At 41.9% G+C, this 24,098-nt stretch overlaps 1 protein-coding gene across 1 annotated transcript; it reads left to right on the top strand.

Annotated features, from left to right (window-relative positions):
* The first annotated feature begins 633 nt into the window (after nt 1-633).
* LOC118774525 (macrophage colony-stimulating factor 1 receptor 1-like) lies at nt 634-13,496 on the top strand. The gene is made up of 20 exons (XM_036523871.1): nt 634-922; nt 1,401-1,685; nt 2,112-2,248; nt 2,664-2,826; nt 3,124-3,316; nt 4,571-4,686; nt 5,466-5,577; nt 6,167-6,360; nt 6,778-6,893; nt 7,022-7,148; nt 7,396-7,500; nt 7,784-7,894; nt 8,471-8,621; nt 9,036-9,115; nt 9,240-9,349; nt 10,286-10,408; nt 11,131-11,242; nt 11,702-11,801; nt 12,377-12,482; nt 12,930-13,496. Exons 1-20 carry the CDS (start codon nt 634-636, stop codon nt 13,077-13,079), a joined length of 2,880 nt encoding a protein of 959 aa, XP_036379764.1. The 3' UTR covers nt 13,080-13,496.
* Nucleotides 13,497-24,098: the final 10,602 nt, after the last annotated feature.

Raw genomic sequence — 24,098 nt, forward strand, 5'->3', positions numbered from 1 at the left:
AATATGATAACACAAAACTGTTTCCAGAGTGCTCATTGAAAATATGTTACTGTTGTGTGATACTTCACGGTGTGTTTTCATTCTGCCTGTCAAAAATACTCATTTCATAGAAGAAATAAAAATAACAAAAAAGTCCAATGTTGAGATCGTGCCATGAACTAAAAATTTAATTGACTGTAATAATTAGAATGCATATTTTCTCCAAATTCAGAAAACCTGGCTTTTGGGTGACTAGTGGTATAACTTTCTCATCCAGACCTTTTCCAGTAAAACAGAACTCCTCTCTGATTTCTTACACAAGGTTTCTATAATAACTGAAAACATTCATTTTTTTCTCTGTTAATAAATCTATTCAGACTTTGCATGCATTTGCAACACATTTGAATGTTGTTCACCAGCAACCATGGAGCATCTATCATCTTGAATAAATACAAGATTCAAGATAGCCATAATCTTCTTTGTCTTGCAAATATACTTACACAACATGATATGTTTGGTGTATTACAATAAAAGCGTGTATTACAATAAAAAAAACTCCAATCCTCTCTTGCAGTTATTTAACAAAGCTATTGACAAAGCACATTGTGGTTAGATTGAACCTGGGCCTTGGATCTGACCTGATCCCCCTCACTAATGGCTTACTGGATTTTCTTTTGGACAGACTGGAGACCCCCGGTGATCAAACTGAATTCCAAGGTGGTGAAGGGGTCAGAGGTCACCCTGGCTGTGGGGACACCCCTGGTTCTGAACTGTGAGGGTGACAGTGATGTCAACTTGACCACAGCACATCAGAAGCACAGGAATCATGTCCTCAACAACGTCTTCAAAGTGGTGCAGCCCACAGCGGATTTTACTGGAACATACAAGTGTGCATATTGGAGCCGTCAGGACCTCTTCTCCACTGTCCACCTTTATGTGAAAGGTATGTTTTTCATTGGTCCACCTCTCTGTTAAAACTTTGTATGTTTAATTGTTGTGTTAAATTTACACAGAGATTTAATCCTTGTGTTGTTAATCAATCTAGATACCATTTACAGAAAGGGTTTGTTTACTAGAAAAGAAATGAAAATATGTGTATAAATGAGACAACCAGCCATCAATACAGATGCATGAGTATGTTGTGTATATACAACCAGCCTTCAGTACATTTAAAATATAAAGTAAATGTCTGTGTGTGCACCTAAATAAAGAATTTAAAATGTGTGTGCTTGCATAGAAGTCTCTGGTTCACAAATATTCTTAATAAACGATAATCCCAAACAATGCCAGAAAAGCAAATAATTGATGTAACAAACATTAAAATACGTGAAATACATCCACCAGAGTTTCATACTCGTCTTAAGACAGTCACTGAAGTGAATCAGCCAGGCCTTCTGTGTGTATGTCCATTTCCCCCACAGATCCGAATAACCTGTTCGTGCCGGCGCGCCCCATGCTCCGGACATCAAAGGAGGGCGAGAGTGTTCTGCTGCCATGCCTGCTCACGGACCCCAGTGCCACCCACTTCTCTCTCCGCATGGAGAACGGCACCGCTGCCCCCCCGGGAATGAACTACACCGCTGACCCCAGGATGGGGGTCCTGATCCGAGACCTCCATCCCAGCTACAGCGCCGAATATGTCTGCAGCGCCAGGGTCAGCGGGGTGGAGAAGACCTCCGTAAAATTCACCCTCAGCATCACAGAAAGTGAGTCATGTGACCACTGTACCATAGCAGTGCAGGAAACGCCATACCAGAGTACTGCTCTGGGTAGCACTAGACCAAGAAGTAGTGGTGTAGCCACGTAGCTCTGCGCTTGCAGGTTCATCAAGTTACAGTCAAGGTAGGACCAGCGACAAATCACAATCTCCCACCCAATGCAGGAACGCACCCTTAAGGAATATAAGTAAACCCACTTTGTGGCAAAGGAACCTCTTCTTTTGTGTAACCCTTCGATGTGAAACTTGCTTTATATGTGCTGGGATCAAGAGTGTACCATTTTAAAGCCAGTGCAGGAAAACCAGGAGACTGTAGCCATGCATTTCATTCAAATCATTTTGTAGACTCCTGCTGTGGATTAATGACACTGAGCGTTGCAGTACAATGATAAAATTCTGCCACCTTGTCTCCCAGGGTTGCGTTCTCCACCATCTGTGGCTCTGGAGAGAGATGAATTTGTGAGGCTCGTTGGGGAGAGGCTGCAGATAACCTGCACCACCCACAACCCAAACTTTGACTACAACATCACCTGGAAACACTCCTATGGCAAGGTAAGCATTCCAGAAGAATCTGTCGGTTGTAGAAACCAAGCCTAGAATCACGCATCATTACTAAACTACTAAAGCGGAGGGTCGTGTTCTCTTCTTTCAAAACAGGTTTAGAAATCTCTCTTTTCTGCTTGATTTAGGCTTCTAAACAGGTCAACTCATAGGTATTCTGCATTATGACCTAGTACTGCATTCCTTCTGTTCTCCATACATCCTTCTGAAGGAGGCTCCAGTTGGTAATAGAGGGTTCCTGTGGTGTTGTTATGAAAACTATAGATGTTCTGCTTTAGACCACAGTCCTTCAAGGATGTTTGTAACAGTGAATAGCCCCCCTGTCTAGCAATGTAAAACCCCACCAATCATTTGCATTTTGGTTCTTTTGGTGGGCATCAGGGTATTGATTGGTGTATCTTTCCAGACATTAATTCCTGAATTCCAAGTGGATTCCGGCAGAAATCGTGTTAGCATCAAGAGTACTGTGACAATCCCTGCGGTGAATGTGTCAGACACAGGGAACTTAACCTGTACAGGCATGAACGAGGCAGGCCTCAACAGCTCCACTGCCCACCTGCAGGTAGTAGGTAAGCTGTTGACCAGGGATCTCATCATCTGATCACCTGTCCAAATTTTTTTTGCTTGAATATACTTATCATGACAAACTATTTGTCATGTAAATATCATGATTCAAATTTATTCTGTCTGGAGTGAAACCCAGGAAACACGTTGTACCTAGCTGACCAGCTGCAGGGTAAGATTGTGGTGTTCTTAAAGAGCAAAAGCTGAAGTAAAAGTTAAAGTCAAATGGGGTGTTTATGCCAAACGTTCCCTTTGTGTTGTGAGTGAGCTGAACCAGTTTTTATGCTCTTGGACATTTGCAGAGGAGCCTTATCTCAGGCTCTCACCCCGACTGACACGAAAACCCAAATGGTGTGGAACAGCCATTGAGGTGAACGAAGGTGAGGATGTGGAGTTGAAGGTGGGAATCGAAGCATACCCTGAAATCGAGGTCAAGGGCTGGGACACACCCACATCCCATAACACCTCACAGGAGTTCTACCAAAGGAATTACAGGTGAGTCTTATTCTCTTTTTCTTTTTCTCCTTTGTTGTGACCTCTATACTACTATGCAAATTCCATAATTCTGGAATCTAGTGATAACAAAGTGAGACTTCATGAACCTCAAAAAATGGTGATGATTGCTATATTACAGTCATTTAGCAGACACTAAAGCAACTTTTAACCATTCAGATAGATGTTCATTTCAGGCAATTGTGGGGTGAGTACCTTGCACAAGGGTAAAAAAGCAGTGCCCCAATGGAGAATCAAACTAGTGAGCTTTTGGTTACAAGCCCTGCTCTTTACCACTACACCACACTGCTGCTCTATGTTATCATTTATCCTGTAAATCACTGCTCTGAACCAGTCGCAGTGTATTGCTGTGGAACACAAAGTCTTGTAATTCGTTCAAGCAAGAGGTCAACAGCACATGGCAGCTACACCCATCTTGGGATTCATGAACCCTCCCTCAGTTTTCAAAATAATTTCAAAAGGGTGTTGCAATTGCTGAAGTGAAAGAGGTCACAGGTAAGGTGGGACACATTTGAAATGCTTTTGTTATGATAAAAGAGTTACACAAGAAACCAACTCAGCTGTCACAACTTCTCCACGAAAGGTATCAATTCCTGAATTCTGCAAGGAGTACCATTACAAGCTCCCAGAGTGACCTTGCACTCTGAGCAATATGAATCAGAAATTTGCATCCACTTGCATTTAGGCAGTGATGACAACAATCTCGCAAACCTCAAAATGTGCAAATGCATAGCAGTGATGTTTCGTCTTTTTACATTACTCATCATGTAATGCCACTGAGAGCTGAGCCATCTGATGGGTTTGTATGAGACGGTGGCTGAGATTTACAAAGCGAGTATTCACTGAGGCAATTAAGTATTACATTATTTGTCATTTAGCAAGCACTCTCATCCAGAGTGACTTACAGTTTAATCCATTTATATAACTGGATATTTACTAAGGCAATTCTAGGCTAGGTACCTTGCCCAAGGGTATCGCAGAAGCGGTCCAGTGGAGAAGTGCCGCAGTGGGGAATTGAACCAGCAACCTATTGGTTACGAGCCCTGCTCCTTACCACTATGCCACACTGCTGCCCATTGCTTTCTAATTCAGGTGAAGTACCTCACCCAAGGGTACAATAACAGCGCCTCACATGGGAATTGAACCGACAACCCTGCTCCTTACCGCTACACCCCATATCCAGCTCCATCCAATCAGACTTTACTGTCACCAAATGTAGTACCACTTTTCACTCAGGTATGAGGCAACTCTGCTGCTGAAGAGGATGAAGCCTGGAGAACAGGGCCAATACATCTTCTATGCCCAGAGCAGCAAGGCTAACGGCTCCATCACCTTTCATGTTCGGATGTACCGTGAGTTCACCTGTTAGCGTTTTTCACCGCTGTAATCAGGTCTTCACATATTACATTATGATATATCTCTTGAGCTCCGCTGCGCCGCTCTTCTTAGAAGCTCAGACTGCTGTCACCTGATCCAAACATGCAGAGGTATCTGGAAGCCAGGCACATGCAAAGGACATTAGTGTCCATATAAGGGAGATATTTCAATGACACATGCACAGACAGACCCCATCAGAAACCTACATGCCAGCTGTACCCCTCTTTACAAGAACACACTCACAGCACTATCCCAATCGATTTAGATTAGCAGATGCCATTGGTCACCATCACTTACACTCACACATGCCATCACGTGTACTTACAGAAGTATTTTTACAGACCTATTTGTGCAGCTACAGTACCTATAGAAGCAGCTCAGGTTGGGTATGCTGATCAAAGGTACAGCAGTGCCCTATGTGGAATGTGAACAACCTCACAACTGTATCTTGTGAATAGTTGCTGTGTTATTTCAACAGCCAAACAGGGCAGCTTTTAGCAGAACATACATCTCTGCTACCTTTAACATTTGCCACAGCAGCCCTAAAATCTAACAGTTTCCTCCTTTAAACAAAGCCAATCATTTAATCAGATTTCATCTGAATCAGTATCCCATCCTCAGTTATAACATTTGCAGGTAGACAGACCAATAGGAGTGATCACATAACTTAAGCTCACCTTTTGGTGGAAGAGGTAATAGCGAATGAGCTGAGCCATACCTGAGGCTGACCGGTGTCTCTCTCCGACCCCAACAGAGAGCCCCAGCGCTGTGCTCAGCTGGAGTAACAGCAGCACGCTGACCTGCACCTCCTTGGGATACCCGGCTCCCAGAATCCTCTGGTACCAGTGTTCCGGAATCAGAAGCACGTGGGTATCACTGCACCAGGACGGGGTGCAGACGTTACAGCACGGGTCATGTTGTACTGCAGTCATCCACGGTCGTTAAGAGAGCGCTGCGGCAGTGTGGCACACAGAGACTGCTCCTATCATGAAGCAGTTCTCAGATAAAACAGGGACAGTAACAATAGGAAACAGGAAATAACACACTTTAGAGCAGGCAGTACATTGTTTCACCAGCTTTTAAAGTAAGCACTGCCAACCAACAGCTCAGAGTAGAAATAAAACGTTCCTATTTCAGCACCATATATTATATGCACAGTATATTCTATATAGCACAGACTCTATATTTTACACATTTTTGTATATATTTTTGTATAATTTTTGTATTTTATCTATCTATCTATCTCTCTATCTATCTATACATATATTACCATCCCGTTACCATATATCCTTACTATGTCTTGTTTCGTTGGTTCAGCATAGGGCTTTATGCTAGTGCCCAGAAATGTGGCCACACTATCCGAAACTTCTAAAATAAATGTAAATCCAGCCTTCACATCAGCCCTCTGCCGCCTGCCTCTGTTTGTCCTGACGTGGGTTTGTGCTGGGCTGGCAGGTGCCGTGAGAATGACACTGGTGTGTGGGAGCTGGCCCCCACAGCAACAGTGGAGGTGCAGCATGCAGAATATGGGCCAGCGGAGGTGAAGAGCACGCTGACCCTGGCCCCGCCCGGTGACAGGACGACCGTGGAGTGTGTGGCCCTGAACTCTGTGGGAGAGAGCCATGACACCTTTACCATGAACGTCCCTCGTAAGTCTCTGCCCGCTAACTCACCTCCCATGCTGAGATGTTCCTACGCAGTCTCCCAGCACTGATAAAAAGCCCCTTGTTTCAAGCTCTATTGCCAAGGTGCAAAACCGAGCGTGTTATTTGCTGACAATGACCAGAACATTCTAGCTTTGTCCTACCAGGGTTAGGGATAGGTTTCCTGCAGCCTCCTTGTGCTGATCCTGACATCCTGGGACTTGGGTGGATGTCTATGAGTCACTCAGAAAGCATCAGGAGGATGTGCTGTCCTCCAGCAGCATTGCTGAGGACAGCACATTACCACAACATTACCACAACACCACACTGCTGACCTGTAACTACATGCATAATTTGCAGCTACTTATTGTAGGGAGATAAAGGGGAAGAACGCAGGATAAGGATGTGTGTTGTATCATGCAGAAGCCCTTGGCTCCCCCTCGGACCTGTGGATGTCTAAGCTGCTCATTCCCATCCTGGCCGGCACAGTTGGCTTCTTTCTGCTTCTGCTCATCATTCTGCTGTACAAGTACAAACAGGTGAGATACCTGAGGAAAATGCAGCCATGACACTGTTGATGCTCACTGTTTACACTTTGGAGATATTTCTTAATGACTCAGTCTTGTTAGCTTGTTTATTATTCTTATTCTTATTATTTTGTCATTAGAAACCAAGGTATGAAATCCGGTGGAAAATCATCGAGACCACTGATGGGAACAGCTACACCTTTATTGACCCTACTCAGCTTCCATACAATGAGAAGTTGGAGTTCCCCAGAGACAAACTCAAATTTGGTATGATAGTCTGCTTTTAAAACTTTGAAAATGACAGTTTATTGTTGTGCTGTAAAACAAAAGAGATTAGAGAATATGTTGAAGGTTTTTAATGCTTTTGTCCATATTAAATTGAAACAAAAACATCAGAATGCCATAGTTATTACAAGCATGAAAACTGCTCAGAAAACATTCATAAACACCTAATGCTCTCTTCCTAAAGGATGCATTTACTGATGTCATGTAATGGGCCCTCCATCTATTCCAGGGAAGGTACTGGGAGCAGGGGCATTTGGAAAGGTGGTTGAGGCCACTGCCTACGGTCTTGGAACACAAGAAAGTGTTCAGCGTGTGGCAGTGAAGATGCTGAAACGTGAGTCATTTTCCAAAGTGATGGGCTTCTGGGACATGATCCTTTTAGTTGAATTTAAATTGAATTTGCAGTTATTTTAGGGAGAGGAAGAGTCTGTTTCCTACACAGAAAATGTTTATTTTCCGTTAAGTTTGTGTTGAAATTTGCATGACAAAGTTTGTAGCTGTTTCCAAGTTTGGTTAAAGGAAGTTCTGAGAAGGAACTTAGCCACGTTGTATAGGCAAAAGCAGAATTCTATTTTAGAATGTGGAGGAATGTCTGAATGAAAGAGTTCTGTCTGCAGCCTCGGCCCACTATGAGGAGAGAGAGGCACTGATGTCGGAGCTGAAGATTCTGAGTCACCTGGGACAGCATCAGAACATTGTGAACCTGCTGGGTGCCTGCACTCATGGAGGTAGTCCAGACTAGCCGACGCCAGAGAGAACAGAGACAGCAGAAAACCTGACTCATAGCCACTGCCTGGCTTTGAGGTTAAGCAAAGGGAACATGTCTCTCTTGCACTGCAGTCAATAGTACACTCTAGATGTCTGTATATAGCATTGCTGTGTCCTCATGGTTAAAAGCTTGAAACTTATTTTGACAGTCTACCATGAATTGTAGCTTCCCAAACATAATAAACCATAAATATGAAAAATATGAGTGTGGGGGAAAACCAACTTTAGCAAAACCAACTTTATTTCAGAGGAGACCTCACGTGCACTTGTTCACTTCCCTGTGTTTTCCTCATGAACACTACCTATTGACACAGGTGCCCCTGGTCTCTGCCATCTCTGCAGACTCTGATTACCATTGCCATTGAAAACACGGATACTAGGAGATTTTGTACACAGCCCACCACAGCACAGGGCTTAAAAAACTCCCTTAAAATTCCAGGTTTTGGGATTTGTGATTATGAAGGGCTAAATGATTTGCTTTGAAATGACATCCCCCACTTCCTGCCCATAACCATCCTGTCTGCACTTGAACCCAGGGCCAGTACTGATTATCACGGAGTACTGTACCCATGGCGACCTGCTGAACCTCCTGCGGAGCCAGGCGGAGACATTCCTGAACTCTGTCATGAGCCTGGCTGGAGTCCTGGAGGGCATCAGCGACTACAAAAACCTGTCCGTCAAAAGGACGTATGTCAGAGGGTGCACTGGGCTCAGAGCAACCTGAAATGGCAGCCATTATTAGCTTTGTATTAGCAGTTATTAGCATTGCCTATATACATATATACAGTGCCTTACACATAGATTCTATATAGCCTGATACTTTATAAGACTGATACTTACTTGTTGATCCTGTAAGTACAAGTGGATCACATTAAACTTCATGCTGTTACAAAAACAGGGGACAAACTAAAATGCACAGGATCATATGACTGCTCATGTGGTCATGTGGTCATGTGCTCAGAATTATATAACTGATTATAATCTTATCAGTGAATCTGACCACCAGTGTTCAAAGGAGCAAACCAGATCATCCAAATGCTGATTGGATGTGGCCATTTCTGTATGCATCATGCCTCTCTTTTCCTGCCTGTGTTTCCGCAGCGACAGTGGAATCTCCTGCTCCTGCTCTGATGGTTACCAGGAGATGAAACCTGCACAGGCACTGACCAAGGCCTCTCAGGGTAAGCCTGCTGTTACCTGCGTGCCACAGGAGCAGTAAAAGGTCAAAGTTGAAAGGTCAAAGGGCTTTAGATGCAGAGCAGAGGTTGCAGTCCCTCACGTCTCATGCCTTACTGTTTCTTTCAGGCCCATCCTGTGAGGACGCTGAGGTGGACATCTGGTCACTGGACATGAATGACCTGCTCAAATTCTCCTTCCAGGTGGCTCAGGGACTGGAATTCCTAGCATCTAAAAATGTAATGTAACACCCCACCCCCAGCCTCTTTAACCCTTGCACTGAGCTCTAGTGGGACAGGTCCATACAGCTCCTGCAGATGCTTAGGAAATACTTATGTAGGTGACATACCAGGAGGATATACTGATCTGGGTTGAAATGCATGTAGTCAAGGTTAGCTAGGTTATTAAACTAATTTCTATTTACAATGTAACCAGGTTACATTGTAGGCCTGTCTTCGATCAGTGTCTAAATGACACACCACACCAATCTCCAGGCAACAATGTAGCTATGACACAAATGTCCACAGATGTCTTGCTGTATATACACTATATGGACAAAAGTATTTGGACACACCTGTTTTTCAGGGTTTGGGCTAGGCCCCTTATCTCCAGTGAAGGGCAATCTTAATGCTTCAGCATACCAAGACATTTTGGACAATGCTATGCTTCCAACTTCTTGGCAAAACAGTTTGGGGAAGGCCCTTTTCTATTCCAACGTGACTGTGCCCCAGTGCACAAAGCAAGGACTATAAAGACATGGTTTGATGACTTCGGTGTGGAAGAACTTGACTGGCCCGCACAGAGCCCTGACCTCAACCCCATCGCGCACCTTTGGGATGAACTGCAACGGAGATTGCGAGCTAGGCCTTCTCGTCCAACATCAGTGCCTGACCTCATAAATGCTCTACAGAATGAATGGGCACAAATTCCCACAGAAACACTCCAAAATCTTGTGGAAAACTTTCCAAGAAGAGTGGAAGCTGTTATTGCTGCATGGGGGGCCAACTCCATATTAAAGTATATGTATTTGAATACAATGTCATTACAATGTAATGGTCAGGCATCCGAATACTTTTGTCCATATAGTGTATCTCTACAGTGTATCCACAGAGACCTGTTTCTGTGGCTATCTCTGCAGTGTATTCACATAGATGTGTTTCTGTATATATCTACAGTGTATCCACAGAGACGTAGCAGCCAGGAATGTGCTCCTCACTGATTCTCTGACTGCCAAGATCTGCGACTTCGGCCTGGCACGAGACATCATGAATGACTCCAACTACGTGGTGAAAGGAAATGTGAGTAACTCTCCCCTGGAGATGAATAAAGCATTCAGCCATTTTATATGCATTTCCTGAAATGTGCATTTTTTCTGAGCCTGATGCATTTATAACTAAAGTGAAGGAAAAGTAAAAAACTCACAGGTTTAATCCACCGGTCCTGACTGGCCTTTCAGGTCTCTCCTAACTCACAGACCAGACAAAATGTTCCTTACAGTCTGGCTCACCTCATCTCACTCTTTCACACAAGTTCAGTTTCAGCTCACACCTATGTGACACCCGTCCCATTAATCAAAGTTCCAAATGAAGGTTCAAAGGTAGAATTTTCAGACAATCCCTACACAATTAACCAAACTTAGACAAACTGGTCCCCTCCACATCTATAAAAATCCCACTCACCGCTTCCTTTCTGCGTCAGCTGTTCACGGCATCCCTCTTACATCCCAGCTTCCCCCTTTCTTTTCCCTGGTTATGTCCACAACGGGGGTCAACAAGCTCAGCCAGGTACAATAGTTTCTTCGGACTCCAAGCTAAATACAAATACCACTGTAATCACACCAAACATAAACTTTAGTCTTTGATTGTATAGAGATTAATATATTTTAAATTTACCAAATTAGTACTGTTCCTTCCATGGCAACCATTTACCATTCTGCAAAGAAAAAGTGGGTCATCTGTCTGGATAACCACACAGGCTGTGCTGAGCTAGTGTCAATGCTGTGCACTACTGCCCCCTGCAGGCCCGGCTGCCAGTGAAGTGGATGGCACCAGAGAGCATCTTTGAGTGCGTGTACACCGTGCAGAGTGACGTCTGGTCCTATGGAATACTAATGTGGGAGATATTCTCTATGGGTGAGACGCACTAATGCATCTGCTGTCTGCTGTTTCTGCACAGCAAGGTCACAGGGCCGGTATGACTCAGAGTGAAGGCACTTATGGTGTTGGGTTTTTTTGGATGTTTCTGTTCCACAACACAACAATCATCTCTGCTAGCAGTTACATTGAACAATATAGGGGACGTTGTCTGCTAGATATTTCTACTGTAGAAGAAGTCTAATCTGCTGTACTGCACCCGATGAAGCCTGAGTAGGTCGAATTGTGTCTCACCACCTTTTGTTACTACAAAATAAAAGCATGTTGCAGGAGCTCCAGCAGTGTGTCAGTACTATGGCTTTATCACTGTGTCTATGTGTTGTCCAGTATCTTGGAATCCGTGGGTGTGTGTATGTCTTCTGTTGTGCGTTTAATCATTGTACCCTACAGTGGTTCTGTACTGCAGTTTACAGGACTTTGCTTGCTGTCTTTTTTTAGGTAAAAGCCCATATCCTGGCATCCCAGTGGACACCAGGTTTTACAAAATGATCAAAGATGGTTGCCACATGTGCCAGCCAGACTTCGCCCCTGCTGAGATGTAAGTCAGACAGAGCCGGGACAGGAGCAACCTGGCTGGGTTTCACAGTGCCGTGTTTGGACTCTGTCTGGGACATTATGTAAAGAATATAAATAGACAGAAAAGACAAAAGAGCGTTTTGGCTCTCAGAGTTCCAGAAATGCTTCCATTTGATTTAGCTGTTAATGCATCTTTTCTGGACTAATTATCATCAAAAACGTAATCATCCATCCCTGTTTTTTTTTTTCCTTTTTTTGAGCACAACATCTAGTGACCTTTATTTTTGTGTAGTCATCATGTGATGAAAGTGAAATGTATTGCCAAGATAACACTTTATTTGGGATGAGGTTAGCACCAAGTTAAGTACCTTGCCCAAGGGTACAACTGCAGTGTCCCAGCGGGGAAGTCAAGGACCCTGTACAACAGTGCAAGAGCACTGACTGCCACAACTGGCAATCAAACATGAAACCATGTGGTTACAAACACAGTTCCTGTGGTATTGTGACAAACTGCCACCCCAAGAAGAGATGAAATTTACAGTGATAACATGTCTTGTAGAGGTGCAATATCCCACACTGTACGTCTGTCTCCCCCAGATACACAATTATAAAAATGTGCTGGAATCTGGAGCCCACAGAGAGGCCAACATTCAGCAAGATCGGCCAGATGATCGAGAGGCTGTTTCAAGACCGACATGAGCAGGTGAGAGAGGAATGAGTCAGGGAGAGAGAGAGACAGAGAGAGAGAGAGAGAGAAAGAGAGAGAGACTCACGTGGCATTGAAAGGTCCTGTTTCCATACTTGGGTCCCCACAGGCGTGGTCCAAAGTTTTTTCCAAGTAACACCTACTTCCACTTTTCGTGAGGAACAGTGTGACCACAGCAAAAAATAGCTCATGTGTATAAGGTGGTGTGACCTTTTGTTAGATATTTCCTCTCCAAACACTTCAAAACACTCAGTAAAACTAAAATTATGTGCAGACCAAGTTGACCAGCTGTGTGCTGGCTGCTTTAAGGTTTAGCGATGAGCCTTATTAACAACTTTGACTTCATCAACAGTCTAGAGGTACGAAGGTCTAGAGTGTGAAGGTGTATTAGAGTGGGGACAGCCAAACAGACAGTAATGGCCCTACATTTCTCTCCTCCTGCAGACCTATAAAAACATTCAGCAGGATGCACTGCACCACCAGCCAGAGTTGTGTCACACTTGCGAGGGCGGTGAGGAGTCATGTGATCGGTCATGTGACCAGGGAGATGAGGGGCAGCCTCTGATGAAGACCAACAACTATCAGTTCTGCTGAGATGCAGACTGCATGGCTGATCTCCTCTGTTCAGATCCACGCCAGGACAATCCATCACTGGAAGTTTTACATTTTCACACATTTCAGACACCTTCCTCTGCATTTGCACCATTAAGCCTCTCCTTTGATGCTCACTTTCTGAACTGAAGCACACTGTGCCTTAGTCAATGCAAAGCTATGCATTCAGGCCATGCGTTTACACTGTAAATGCAAATCACTGTCATGTGACCTTTACAGGTCAACTCTCATCTAGATACTTACAGGACAAAGTAAATAGGGGTGTTTTTAGGTCCTGGAAACTGGTGGCTCCTTTTTTCCCCAGGCTGTAAATAAGGGAGGGAAGGTACTGTCTGCATGCTAAGTTCCTGATGAGCTCTAAAGGAGTTCTGTCAGCAGGGGCATGTGTTGATCCTGAGTGCCAGAATAATGTAACATCTCACAAGCGTTAAACTCGTTTGTCTGTGGTTTCCATGTCTGGGTACACAATTAAGGCCCGATAAGGCAAACTCTCACCAAGACATGCTGCCATGAATGCACTGGTATTCTGTGTGTTTTAAATATACATTGATAATATATTAATGAGGATGAGAAAGATTATGTTTTTGATTGGTAATGTTGGTGATGATAATTATGATGATGTTAACAAATAATCATACAATACAAAGCATAATCAATAAGCTAAACATGCAGCAGTGCTTTGTAAAGGACAGTAAGTAGCTAACACACAACCCACAATATCATGCTGCATATGTAACATACTATAGCCTTCTCATCCATAAAGAGTGTTTTGTTTTTGCAGTCTTTTTCATTAGATTGTTCTCCTTTTGTTTACTTTTATTTTACAATTTTTTTAAAACTGCAGAATTTTATAGACACTTTTCTACTATCAATATTTTTTATATCCATGCAGATTATTAGCAGAATTCATATTTTATATTTGTATTTTTTTTTACATTTGTTGTGAAGTTGTGAAACATAAATTACACATACTTATGTTTGTATCTTATGTAGCATTCAGCATACACTGCCTCTCCATTGGTGTGTTATTTCCAGGGGGAATGGGTCTCTCCAGAAAGGATGAGTGAACACCAACTATTATTATACGAATGAAATGGTTTTACTATTAAAAAACTCAGTACTGTACAAATACTGAAACAGTTATGGGAAGATCTCTTTTCTCTGTACAGTGAGAAGGAGCAAATGTTTAGATATTTTATTACTGTACTAACACACGCTATATTGGGATGGCTGCAAATAATTTTTTGATATTGTGTAGTACGGGTACAATACCATAGACCATGGCTATGCTAAACAGCTGCTCAAAGAAAAAAGAAAAAAGGGGAAAAATTAATATGAGTAATGCAATGTATTCCAATGTGAGAAGAACACACAAGTGTATTGTATTTAAAGCAATTTTGACATAAATATAATAATTCAGTTACAAATCTTATTTGCCTGTTTTTTGTTTATTGGCACTTGGCTTTAACCACTGAAAAATATTCTGCAGCAACAGAAACAATGTAATACTGTCACTATATATAAAACAACAAGAAAACACACAAAAGGTAACCAAAGAGCACAATTGTATAAATACCATACATAAATACAATATCCTGCACCTTACATACATGAGTTACTTGCATGTGTAATGGCAACAGAATGAACAAATGGAGGCAAAGTAAGTAATACAATCGACAGGAAAGAACGAAAGGAGGGTGGGGGAAAAGGTAGGGTAGAGATGTGGAGGGCTGCTAATCTAAAGTGTTTGCATCAAATTCATTTGCATAATAGTCTAAAAAGGGTTGCCAAGTTTTTTGAAACCTTTTCAAAGAGCCCTGAACTGTGCATCTGATTTTTTTCTAAGCTAGTAATGTTGAGAATGCCATTAGATCTGATTGATGTCTGGATACCCTGCTGTTGCTAGGGACAACTCCAAATGTTGCGATAACAGGATCTGGGTCAACCTTTTTTTACATATGTAGGAGAATGTGTTAAAAATCTCCGACCAGAATGTGTACAATGTGTTTGGGCATGTCCAAAACATATGGCCTAAAGTAGCCTGATGCCATCTGATACACTTTGGGTCTGAACCAGGATATATCCAGGCCAGTTTGGCTTTACAGAAGTGCAGGAGGTTAAGCACCTTAAACTGTAACAATTTGTGTCTAACACAAATTGAGGATGTATGTATTCTTTTGATAGCTCTTTGCCAGGTTTCCTCAGAAAGCTCTGTGTCCAAGGCCTCCCCCGACTGTACTTGCAGGTGGTGTAGAGAACAGCATTCCATTTTCTGAATATTACTATATAAGTGAGACACATAGCCTGGTAGGTAGAGCTTCAGCTTCAGACACCTATCCAGTGGACTAGCCGGTGGTTTGGATGGGAATGTTGAGAAGTGTGTGCGAGTGAAGTCGCGGATTTGTAAGTACCTGAAAAAATGGGACTGTGGTAAGTTATACTCTTTTACTAAATGGTCCATCAATGAAAAGGTCCCCCACACAATGTATTCCTTTCCCAAACCAGATCTGGAAAGCTGCATCCATCAAGGAAGGTTCAAAAAGGGGGTTTGAGGTAAAAGGCATAGACACCAAGGCCTGCGTATGGCCAAAGTGTTTACGGAATTGGGTCCATATGCATTGGGTCCATATGCCTCTCACAATAGGATTATCTGTATGGACCCCCACAGCCAGTGGTAGAGGAGCTCACAACAAAGAAGCTGGGGAGACTGGTGAACACGCCTGCTGTTCCATAAGGGACCGGTCTGGACCTTCCCCATTTACAAAGGTATCGTACCAGATAGTTAGTTTGTGGATGTTGGCTGCCCAGTAATAATACAAAAAGTTTGGCAGTGCTAGACCACCGTTTGCTTTGCGCCTCTCCAGAACAGTTTTGTGTTCATGGGGTATAGTTTTATTCCAACTGAAAGTGCTAATGCATTTATCTAAGTGTTTAAAGAATGAATTTGGCAAAAAATGGGAACTGTCTGAAATAGGTATAAAAATTTAGGTAGAATAACCATCTTTATTGAATTAATGCGACCAGCCAGTGACAGTGGGAGAGTTGACAAGCGACTGAGGTCCTTCCTAGCTTGGTCCAAAATAGGTTGAAAGTTATGTCTGAACAGCTCTTTGTAACATCGCGTTACCTTGACTCCCAAATATGTTAGGGGGCCAGTTGTAACTCTGAAAGCATGTGGGTTAAAGGACATTGTCAATGCTTTCTTATTAATTGGGAATAGTACACTTTTTGTTAGGTTGATTTTATAACCTGAGGCTGCACCAAATTGTGAAATGGTGTCCAGGCACTTTGGTATTGAAACCTCAGGGTCAGACATGAACAACAAAAGGTCATCCGCGTATAACGAAACTTTGTGGACCTGGCCACCCATATCTCATTGTTTTGTCGCAAAGCTATAGCTAATGGCTCGATGGCAAGATTTAAAAGGAGAGGAGACAATGGACAGCCCTGTCTCATGCCCCTTTGAAGGGTAAAATAGTCAGAGTGGGTATTGTTGGTCCTCACCAATGCCTGTGGCAGAGTATACAATGTCAGAATCCACAAAATGGAAGTCGGGCCAAATCTAAATTTGCATAAAGATTTAAAAAGGTGTCTATACTCGATCCGGTCAAAGGCTTTGTGTGCATCCAATGAAATGACTATCTCTGGGAACTGGGACGAGTGCTTAGAACAGATTAAATTAAAGAGGCTGCACAGATTGTAAAATGACTGCCTACCCTTTATGAAACCTGTTTGGTCAGGATACCAATGGTAGGTACTATAGGTTCCAGCCTGAGGGCAAGGATTTTTGTAAGCATTTTATAATCACATGTAAGTAAGCTGATTGGCCGGTAAGATTCGCACTTAGTTGGGTCTTTATCTTTTTTTGGAAATACAGAAATTGTGGCTTGGGTCATGGATGTAGGGAGTTTCTTTTGTATAAGTGGTTCTGTATAAACAGAGCACAGTAAGGGCATCAATTTAGTGGCAAAGGCCTTGTAAAACTCAATCAAGTATTCATCTGGGCCTGGTGCTTTTCTATTTTTCATTAATCTGATCGCCTGCCCAATATCTGTGGCTCCCCACCTGTGTAGGAAATTAGTGGATCACCTGTTTTAATTACTTAAGGAGCATAAATAATCCAAAAGGAAGAGAAAAGAGCATTCAAAACAAGCGGGATATAATTGTGGAGAAGCATAATTCTGGTTAAGGATGCAAGAACATTTCAAAAGCACTGAACATACTTCGGAGCTCAGTGCAGTCCGTCATACAGAAGTGGAAGAAATATGGAACTACAGCCACACTGCCTACGACAGGCACCCCCTAAACTTAGTTGCCGAGCAAGAATGGCACTTGTCAGAGATGCTACTGTGATACCAGCTGTCACTGTAACTGACATACGGAAGCCAGTGGTTGCAACTGAAAATGATGTCTGTGGGCCAACAATCGTCAAGCTACTGCACAAAAAGGGCCTTGATGGAAGATTAGCAAGGAAGACGCCCTTGGTGAAAAAAATAATATGCTTGTCCGTAAAGACTTTGCCAGACATCACTTGGAAGATACTACAAACATGTGGCAAAAGGTCTAAAGTGGAATTTTTTGCCTCAGACACAAAACTATATGTGTGGCATTAAGCTAACACTGCACATCAGCCAGGGAACACCATCCCCACAGTGAAATACGCTGGTGGTAGCATCATGTTATGGGATGCTTTTCAGCAGCAGTGCCTGGCAAGCTCCTCAAGATTGATGGGAAGATGAATGCTGCACAATACATGGAGACATGGATAAAAACCTACTCCTCTCTGCCAGAAATTGTAAACTAAGAGGGAAGTTTGTTTTTCAGTAGGACAACGACTCAAAGCACACTGCCAGAGCGACACTGGATTGGCTCAAAATGAAGAAAATTGACATCCTTGAGTGGCCCAGTCAGAGTTCTGACCTTATCCCCTGTGGAACATCTGTGGAAAGACCTCAAAACTGCTGTCCATCGCTGCTCTCCAATAAACCTGGTACAGCTTGAGCAATTTTGCAAGGAGGAATGGATTAATATTGCTCCATCACATTGTGCAAAATTAACAAAGACTGATGGCTGTAATAGCTGTGAAAGGTGGTTCAAACAAGTACTAAAGAAGGGGGATGAATACATATTAATTGTTGACATTTCAGTTCTTGACATTTTTTTATTCTTTAATGGTTTACAGTTTTTTTTTCTTTTTTAGGGCTACACTGATAATATAGTGTATATAATATAATAAAAAATATATATATATAAAATATCTATATAAAAAGTATATAATAAAATAAAAATAATATAATATAATATAGTATAATATAATATAGTATATAATATAATAAAAAAAATCTCAGTCTAATTAGTCAATCTCAGGTTGTGGAAATCATTTAAGTGAAAAAAGGGTTGGGGCTGAATACCTTTTCAAGGCACTGTATATAATATTATAATATATATAATTACTTCATTCATTTAATAGGAAAAATCACCCATTACACATATTGCCCCTGTGAAAAAGTAATTGCCCCTTTAGTTCTGAAACAAACAAATCAACAAAATTTTAGCTAATAATTACATTCAGGTGACTGAACACAGCCAGGCTTGATTGCAACCAGCCCTGTTGAGTTTGAATGGCATATACTGTATATTGAACCTTACCATCGGAGAGAAGTTGTCATCACAGAGCTTCTAAAGGCACACACTGCCACGATCAAAGGAAATTTCAGAACAGCTGAGAAAAAAGGAAAGGGTTACAAAGCCATTTCAAAGGTTCTTGGACTCCACCGAACCATAGTGCGAGCCATTATCTCCAAATTAACCAGCAGGGAACACTTCTTATTTACAAACATGATCTGACAAATAGCAAAAATAACCACAGTAATAATAGTAATAACAATAATAATGATTACATGTAAATATATGGAAATACAGTGGTTAGATTGGAATGACCCATAAAGCTATCAAGGTAAGTGACTATGACTATTTTTGTATACTTTTATTGTATGTTGTATTTTCATCAATGGAAAATGGTGTGAACCAGATAGAAAACTGTTGTGATGTCCTCTTTGTGTTACATTATGTGAATACATATTTGATATTGTCTTTCCCAAAGACCCATGCCCTCAGATTTATTTATTTATTTATTTTTACAAATATTAAGATGTTCTGAGTCCCGTCAGTAAATTTCAGATTGCTTTATCCCTCTGCACCTAGAAGCAGCTGTAGTATATAAGGCATGAAAATATACTATCCCCCAGTAAGACACTGGGTTGCATTTTAGACTTTATTTTAGATAATATGAATTCAATTCAATTCAATATAAAGCTTAGACATGTGGAATGGTTTCTTGCCTATCAAGAGATGATATATTTATACAAACATACCCAAACCATATTAAAATTTGATTTAACATCTTTTTTTCTGAAATCTAATTGTGCCAATTGCATTTCAAAAATTATACAGGGAAAGAAAACACCTGTCCAGAACATGTTTATTTAAATCACATTTGTGACTTTTTAAATGTTGTTTTAACAGAATGTTTCTGGAGTTTAATAACATAGCATTCACTTGTTATATTCACTGTCAGGGAAGTGTAGTTCCGCAGTGAGTCAGTTATTTTTGAAATGTAGTAATCAAACACATTGTGTCAGCAGTGATGCACTTCTGCTCTGAAAGCCCCAGGAGAAGTTGTGCAATCTGTAATCCCTCTGAGGCTTCACCAGCAGGAGCAACCACACACACACGCACACACGCACACACACACACGCTACCCCCCCCCCCTAAAAAAACACACACACACACAGACTCACAGATGTATGCCTCAATACCTCACTTGGCTTGACTTTCACTAAACTACTTTCTTATCTCTTTTTTTCTAATGGCCAAAATGGACATGCAGAGGGTTCTCTGATTGTAAAGTCACTATAAATGAGTAACAGTGTGTCAATCTGATGCACCTAGAATATTAATTCTCCCTAAGAAAGGTCATTTACCAAAGGCAAAAAACAGCTGCCAAAGCCACAAACATCACTATTTGCAAACTCTCAGCCAATGACAGGACTACACTGTGTAAAGAGGTATTATTAGAAACTCTAGCTAGCCTCTATCCACACATGGCTATTGAATTGTTTCAAAACACTGTCAAAGAACAATGCTTTAAAATGCACACCATCTTGAGTAATGAAACAGTAGTATTATTGATAGCCTGAAAATGTTTTCTCTGTAGTTTTATCAAGAACACCATTTTTTCAGTTAATTTATTCTAAAAAAGAAACATAAATTTGCTATCTAACTGCCAATAGGTCAGGATTTTCCCCCAACAATATCTAAAGACACACATTTCTGCAATACACAAGTTGTAACTCAAGGTGGCAGCGCAGAACACATATATACGAAGCAGTTGGAAAATACAAGCCACCACTGGAATTCAATGAACGCACGCATCGGAAGCATCTCGTGATGTCATAATTAGAAAATAACAGTGTTTTTTTCTGGAATTTTAATATGCGTGCCTAGGTCCATCCATGTCTCTAAACAATGGCAAGTTTGTCACGTAACCTCTCCCTCAGATTCAGTCTGATAAACCACATAACAAGCTTTCTGTAGCAATTCTGTACAACCCTGCTGTTTGTACAGCTAAGAGAAAATTCATAAAAATGAGAGAAGAAAAAAATATATACAATAAAGAGAATTTGATACAACACACACACCATATATACAGTACAGTGCAAAACTAAGCAGGTATATGAAATCAAGTGACAGAATAAAAACATTGTGAAAATATTAAATATTATAAAAATGTTTTGGTGTGTTTTCAAAAGGGCTTTAAAGGTGACAACGACTAGCAAGCTCGTTTTCTGGCGGTACACAGAGGAAGTGAGGTCACCCTTTGTTCTTGAATGGATCACGGAGGCACAAAGAAAACCCTTATCTGATGACCTGAGAATATTCTGTGTGAGACACGGAGTCAGCCGATTGCCGATGCTATGCAATGCCTTAAAAATAATGTACTTTCATGTTGCTCCTGCAGTTGCTCCTATGGTTCTTTTGTAGTCACTTCCTGTATACATATACGTGTGTGTGTGTGTGTGTGTGTGTGTGTGTGTGTATGTGTGTGTATGTATATGTTCCTTTTTAGATGTTCTGAGGCAGAGCATCCACAAAATGAATAAATAATAGAGATCAATAAAATATTTAAATCCATTATAAGAGCAACTAGTTGCTCAAGAGAACAAGAGGTTTGTGTTGGCTGCTAGCATGTTTCCCAGAGAGCGGGTTACTCAGAAACGTGCCCATTAATTTCTGCTCATTTTTCTCAATTACCTCAAGATCGGAGAGGAAGGTTCTGCTCCTGATTAGCCCCAGTAAGGGCAGGTTGGAAACTATGTGAGTGCGGAAAAAGGCTTTTCTCCCCACGTGGTTAGTTTCTGTAACAGCTCATCTCAGGCCAGTGTCTTACCACAGAGCCACTGTTCCACTCCCCAGTTAAGATGCATGTACAAACTCACTCGATGCTTTTGACTCCGGCTTCCATGGCTGGGGCAGGCGGGGGGGACAGGGGGGTTGTTCATGCACTAATGGCAACTTCTCATTCTATCCCATGCTCACATATATGCATGCTCACATGCAAGCACAGTCTCAACACTGAGTGGTTGCTTTATATAAGAATTTCTTTTCATAAATAGCATGCCATCCTTCCCTTTAAGTACACATGTGCACACGCGCGCGCACACACACACACACACACACACACACACACACACACACACACACACACACACATACATGCATACATAAGTCTTAGTTGTTTCACTTCACCTCACATTCAAGCGGATTATTCATGTGTTGTTTATAAACCGCTACAGAATGCAAGGACGTGGCTGTGATGCTGCAGTCTGACAGAATGGATGCATGTTTTTCATCTGATGGAAAGAACAGCCTCGAAAAAAGCATTAAATCTCTGTGGAGAAAATATCTATATCAGAAGACTAGAACTCTTTGTGCTGTGAACTTAAATGGATTTATTTTATTATTAGAGTATAATTACGATATAATTCGTTCTTTCATTCAGCTCAGGTTTCTGTCCAATCAGCAGATTAGGGCAGGTTCTGGTCAAATGGCACCAAGGTGAGCTTCCATAAGGTGGCAGGGGAAAAGGAGGAACACTGCTCTTCCAGGGAGAGTCTGAGGGGGGCAGCCGAGGGAGGTGAGTGATCAAAACAAATATGAGACATGTGATCAGTGATAAGTGATCAAAAAATATAAGAGAACAACATATTGTTCATGGACAGTGGAAGGCCATTGGTTTGATCCCCTGTTGGAGCACTGCTTTTACTCTTGAGCAAGGACTTCAAGCCACAATCGCCTCTGTAAATAACCAGCTGTATAAATGGATAAAATTGTAAGTCACTCTGGGTAAGGTCATCTGCTAAATAACATTAATGTAACTTAATAAATCCATTTCTGTTTATTTAACATCTACCATAACGCTGTAGTTTAATGTAAACGTTATGTTGAACAGGTAAACGGTCATCCTATTGGCCGTGAGCATGTCTTCCTTATGGACTGGGCTGTCAGACTCCCATGAGCATGTTTGTAAGTGGGCTGCAATGTGCTACAGTTTCTCTCTTCCTGTGTCTGCACACGTCATGAGAATGGAAGTTGTCCATCATTGGAGCACCAATGCACGGCACAGGATCTTGCAGAATACAACTGTGTTGCCACAGAATGTGTTCAGTTTTGGTTGAATCACATCTAGTTTTGTATGAGGACTCGCCAAGAAGAAGAAGATGAGAATGTAGCCCAGCTGAAGCAGCACGTTACCCTACCCTCCATCTTACCTTACTGCTCCACCACTTCTGCTTCACCAATTATTTACATGACTGTGTGATTCAAATTACTCCACTGATTCTCAATCCTGCTCCTGGGGCCCCCCTGCTCCGCATCTTTCCCTGCTCTACCTACCTGACTGAACTCATCATTGGCACTTTTGATTAGCTGAGCACACCTGATTTAATCAAGAGCATGTTAATCACACTAATCAGGTGTGTTTGGAGCAAGGCTAGATAGAAGATATGCAGGGCAGGGGGGCTCCAGGAGTAAAATTGAGAAACGCTGAATTACCCAATGATGCAGTTTGCTTGAGGGGTTGGAATGATTCCATTAGTTTGCTTGGAAACCAATGATCAGCTTTCCACAGATCCACTGTCCCTTCTCCTGTCCTACTATTTCCCTAACACTGATGTGTTTTTGTTACATCAGTGAAAATAGCAAACGCATGTGGTCACTGACTGCTCAAAGATAAGCACACCGTATGAATATAGCACACTTTCTAGGGCAGCTTTTGCATGAAATGAGCTCATTTTCAGTGTAACCTCAAAAGGCCCAAAGGGTCATACAGTGTTGTGTTATAACTTATTTCAGCCAGCAGCAGCTGACAACTGGAATGAGTTACAATGGAGAGTTGAAATTAGGTAACTCTATCTCACATCCTGCTTTTATGTACAAGGTCAGAGCTCTGCTGGCCGCCATTTATCCTGGCTGGTTTCTTGTTTCTGCTCGCTGTCTGATTGCTTTGTGTTCGCTGTGTAGCCGGGCTCTTGCTGTTGCCATTCAGAATGAGCTCCGGTTCTCAGTGCCTTGACCTGGTCAAATAAACTTGAAATAAATACACCAAGTGAATAAAGTGAAGTCACATTTTCTGGAGATTTGCTTGGGCTGCGGATTTTATTTGTTGGGTAGGTGTTGGCTGTGTTTTCACACGTGTCCACATCTTTCATGTTGAAGTGTTGTCTGGGTTCACATCCCATGCCACTGTATGTCAAACATCTGCTTCGCTATGGATATATTTTTGTTTCTACTTTTCTTTCTACCATACAAGCGTATGGTCACAGAAATACCACTATGTACTGGAAAATATAACACAGCCCATGCACACTACAGGGAGCTTCAGTGCTGGAACCACTTCAGACAAAATTCCCATATTGCAGTGTCAGTGGGAAACTTCAACTC

The sequence above is a fragment of the Megalops cyprinoides genome, chromosome 3, assembly GCF_013368585.1.
Source record: "Megalops cyprinoides isolate fMegCyp1 chromosome 3, fMegCyp1.pri, whole genome shotgun sequence".
Lineage (NCBI taxonomy): Eukaryota > Metazoa > Chordata > Actinopteri > Elopiformes > Megalopidae > Megalops > Megalops cyprinoides.

Coding starts and splice junctions, on each gene's coding strand:
- LOC118774525 (XM_036523871.1), top strand. CDS start 634: ATGGCTTACTGGATTTTCTTTTGGACAGACTGGAGACCCCCGGTGATC. Junction 6,361..6,777: donor CTTTACCATGAACGTCCCTC/GTAAGTCTCTGC, acceptor TGTATCATGCAG/AAGCCCTTGGCTCCCCCTCG. Junction 7,895..8,470: donor GGGTGCCTGCACTCATGGAG/GTAGTCCAGACT, acceptor ACTTGAACCCAG/GGCCAGTACTGATTATCACG.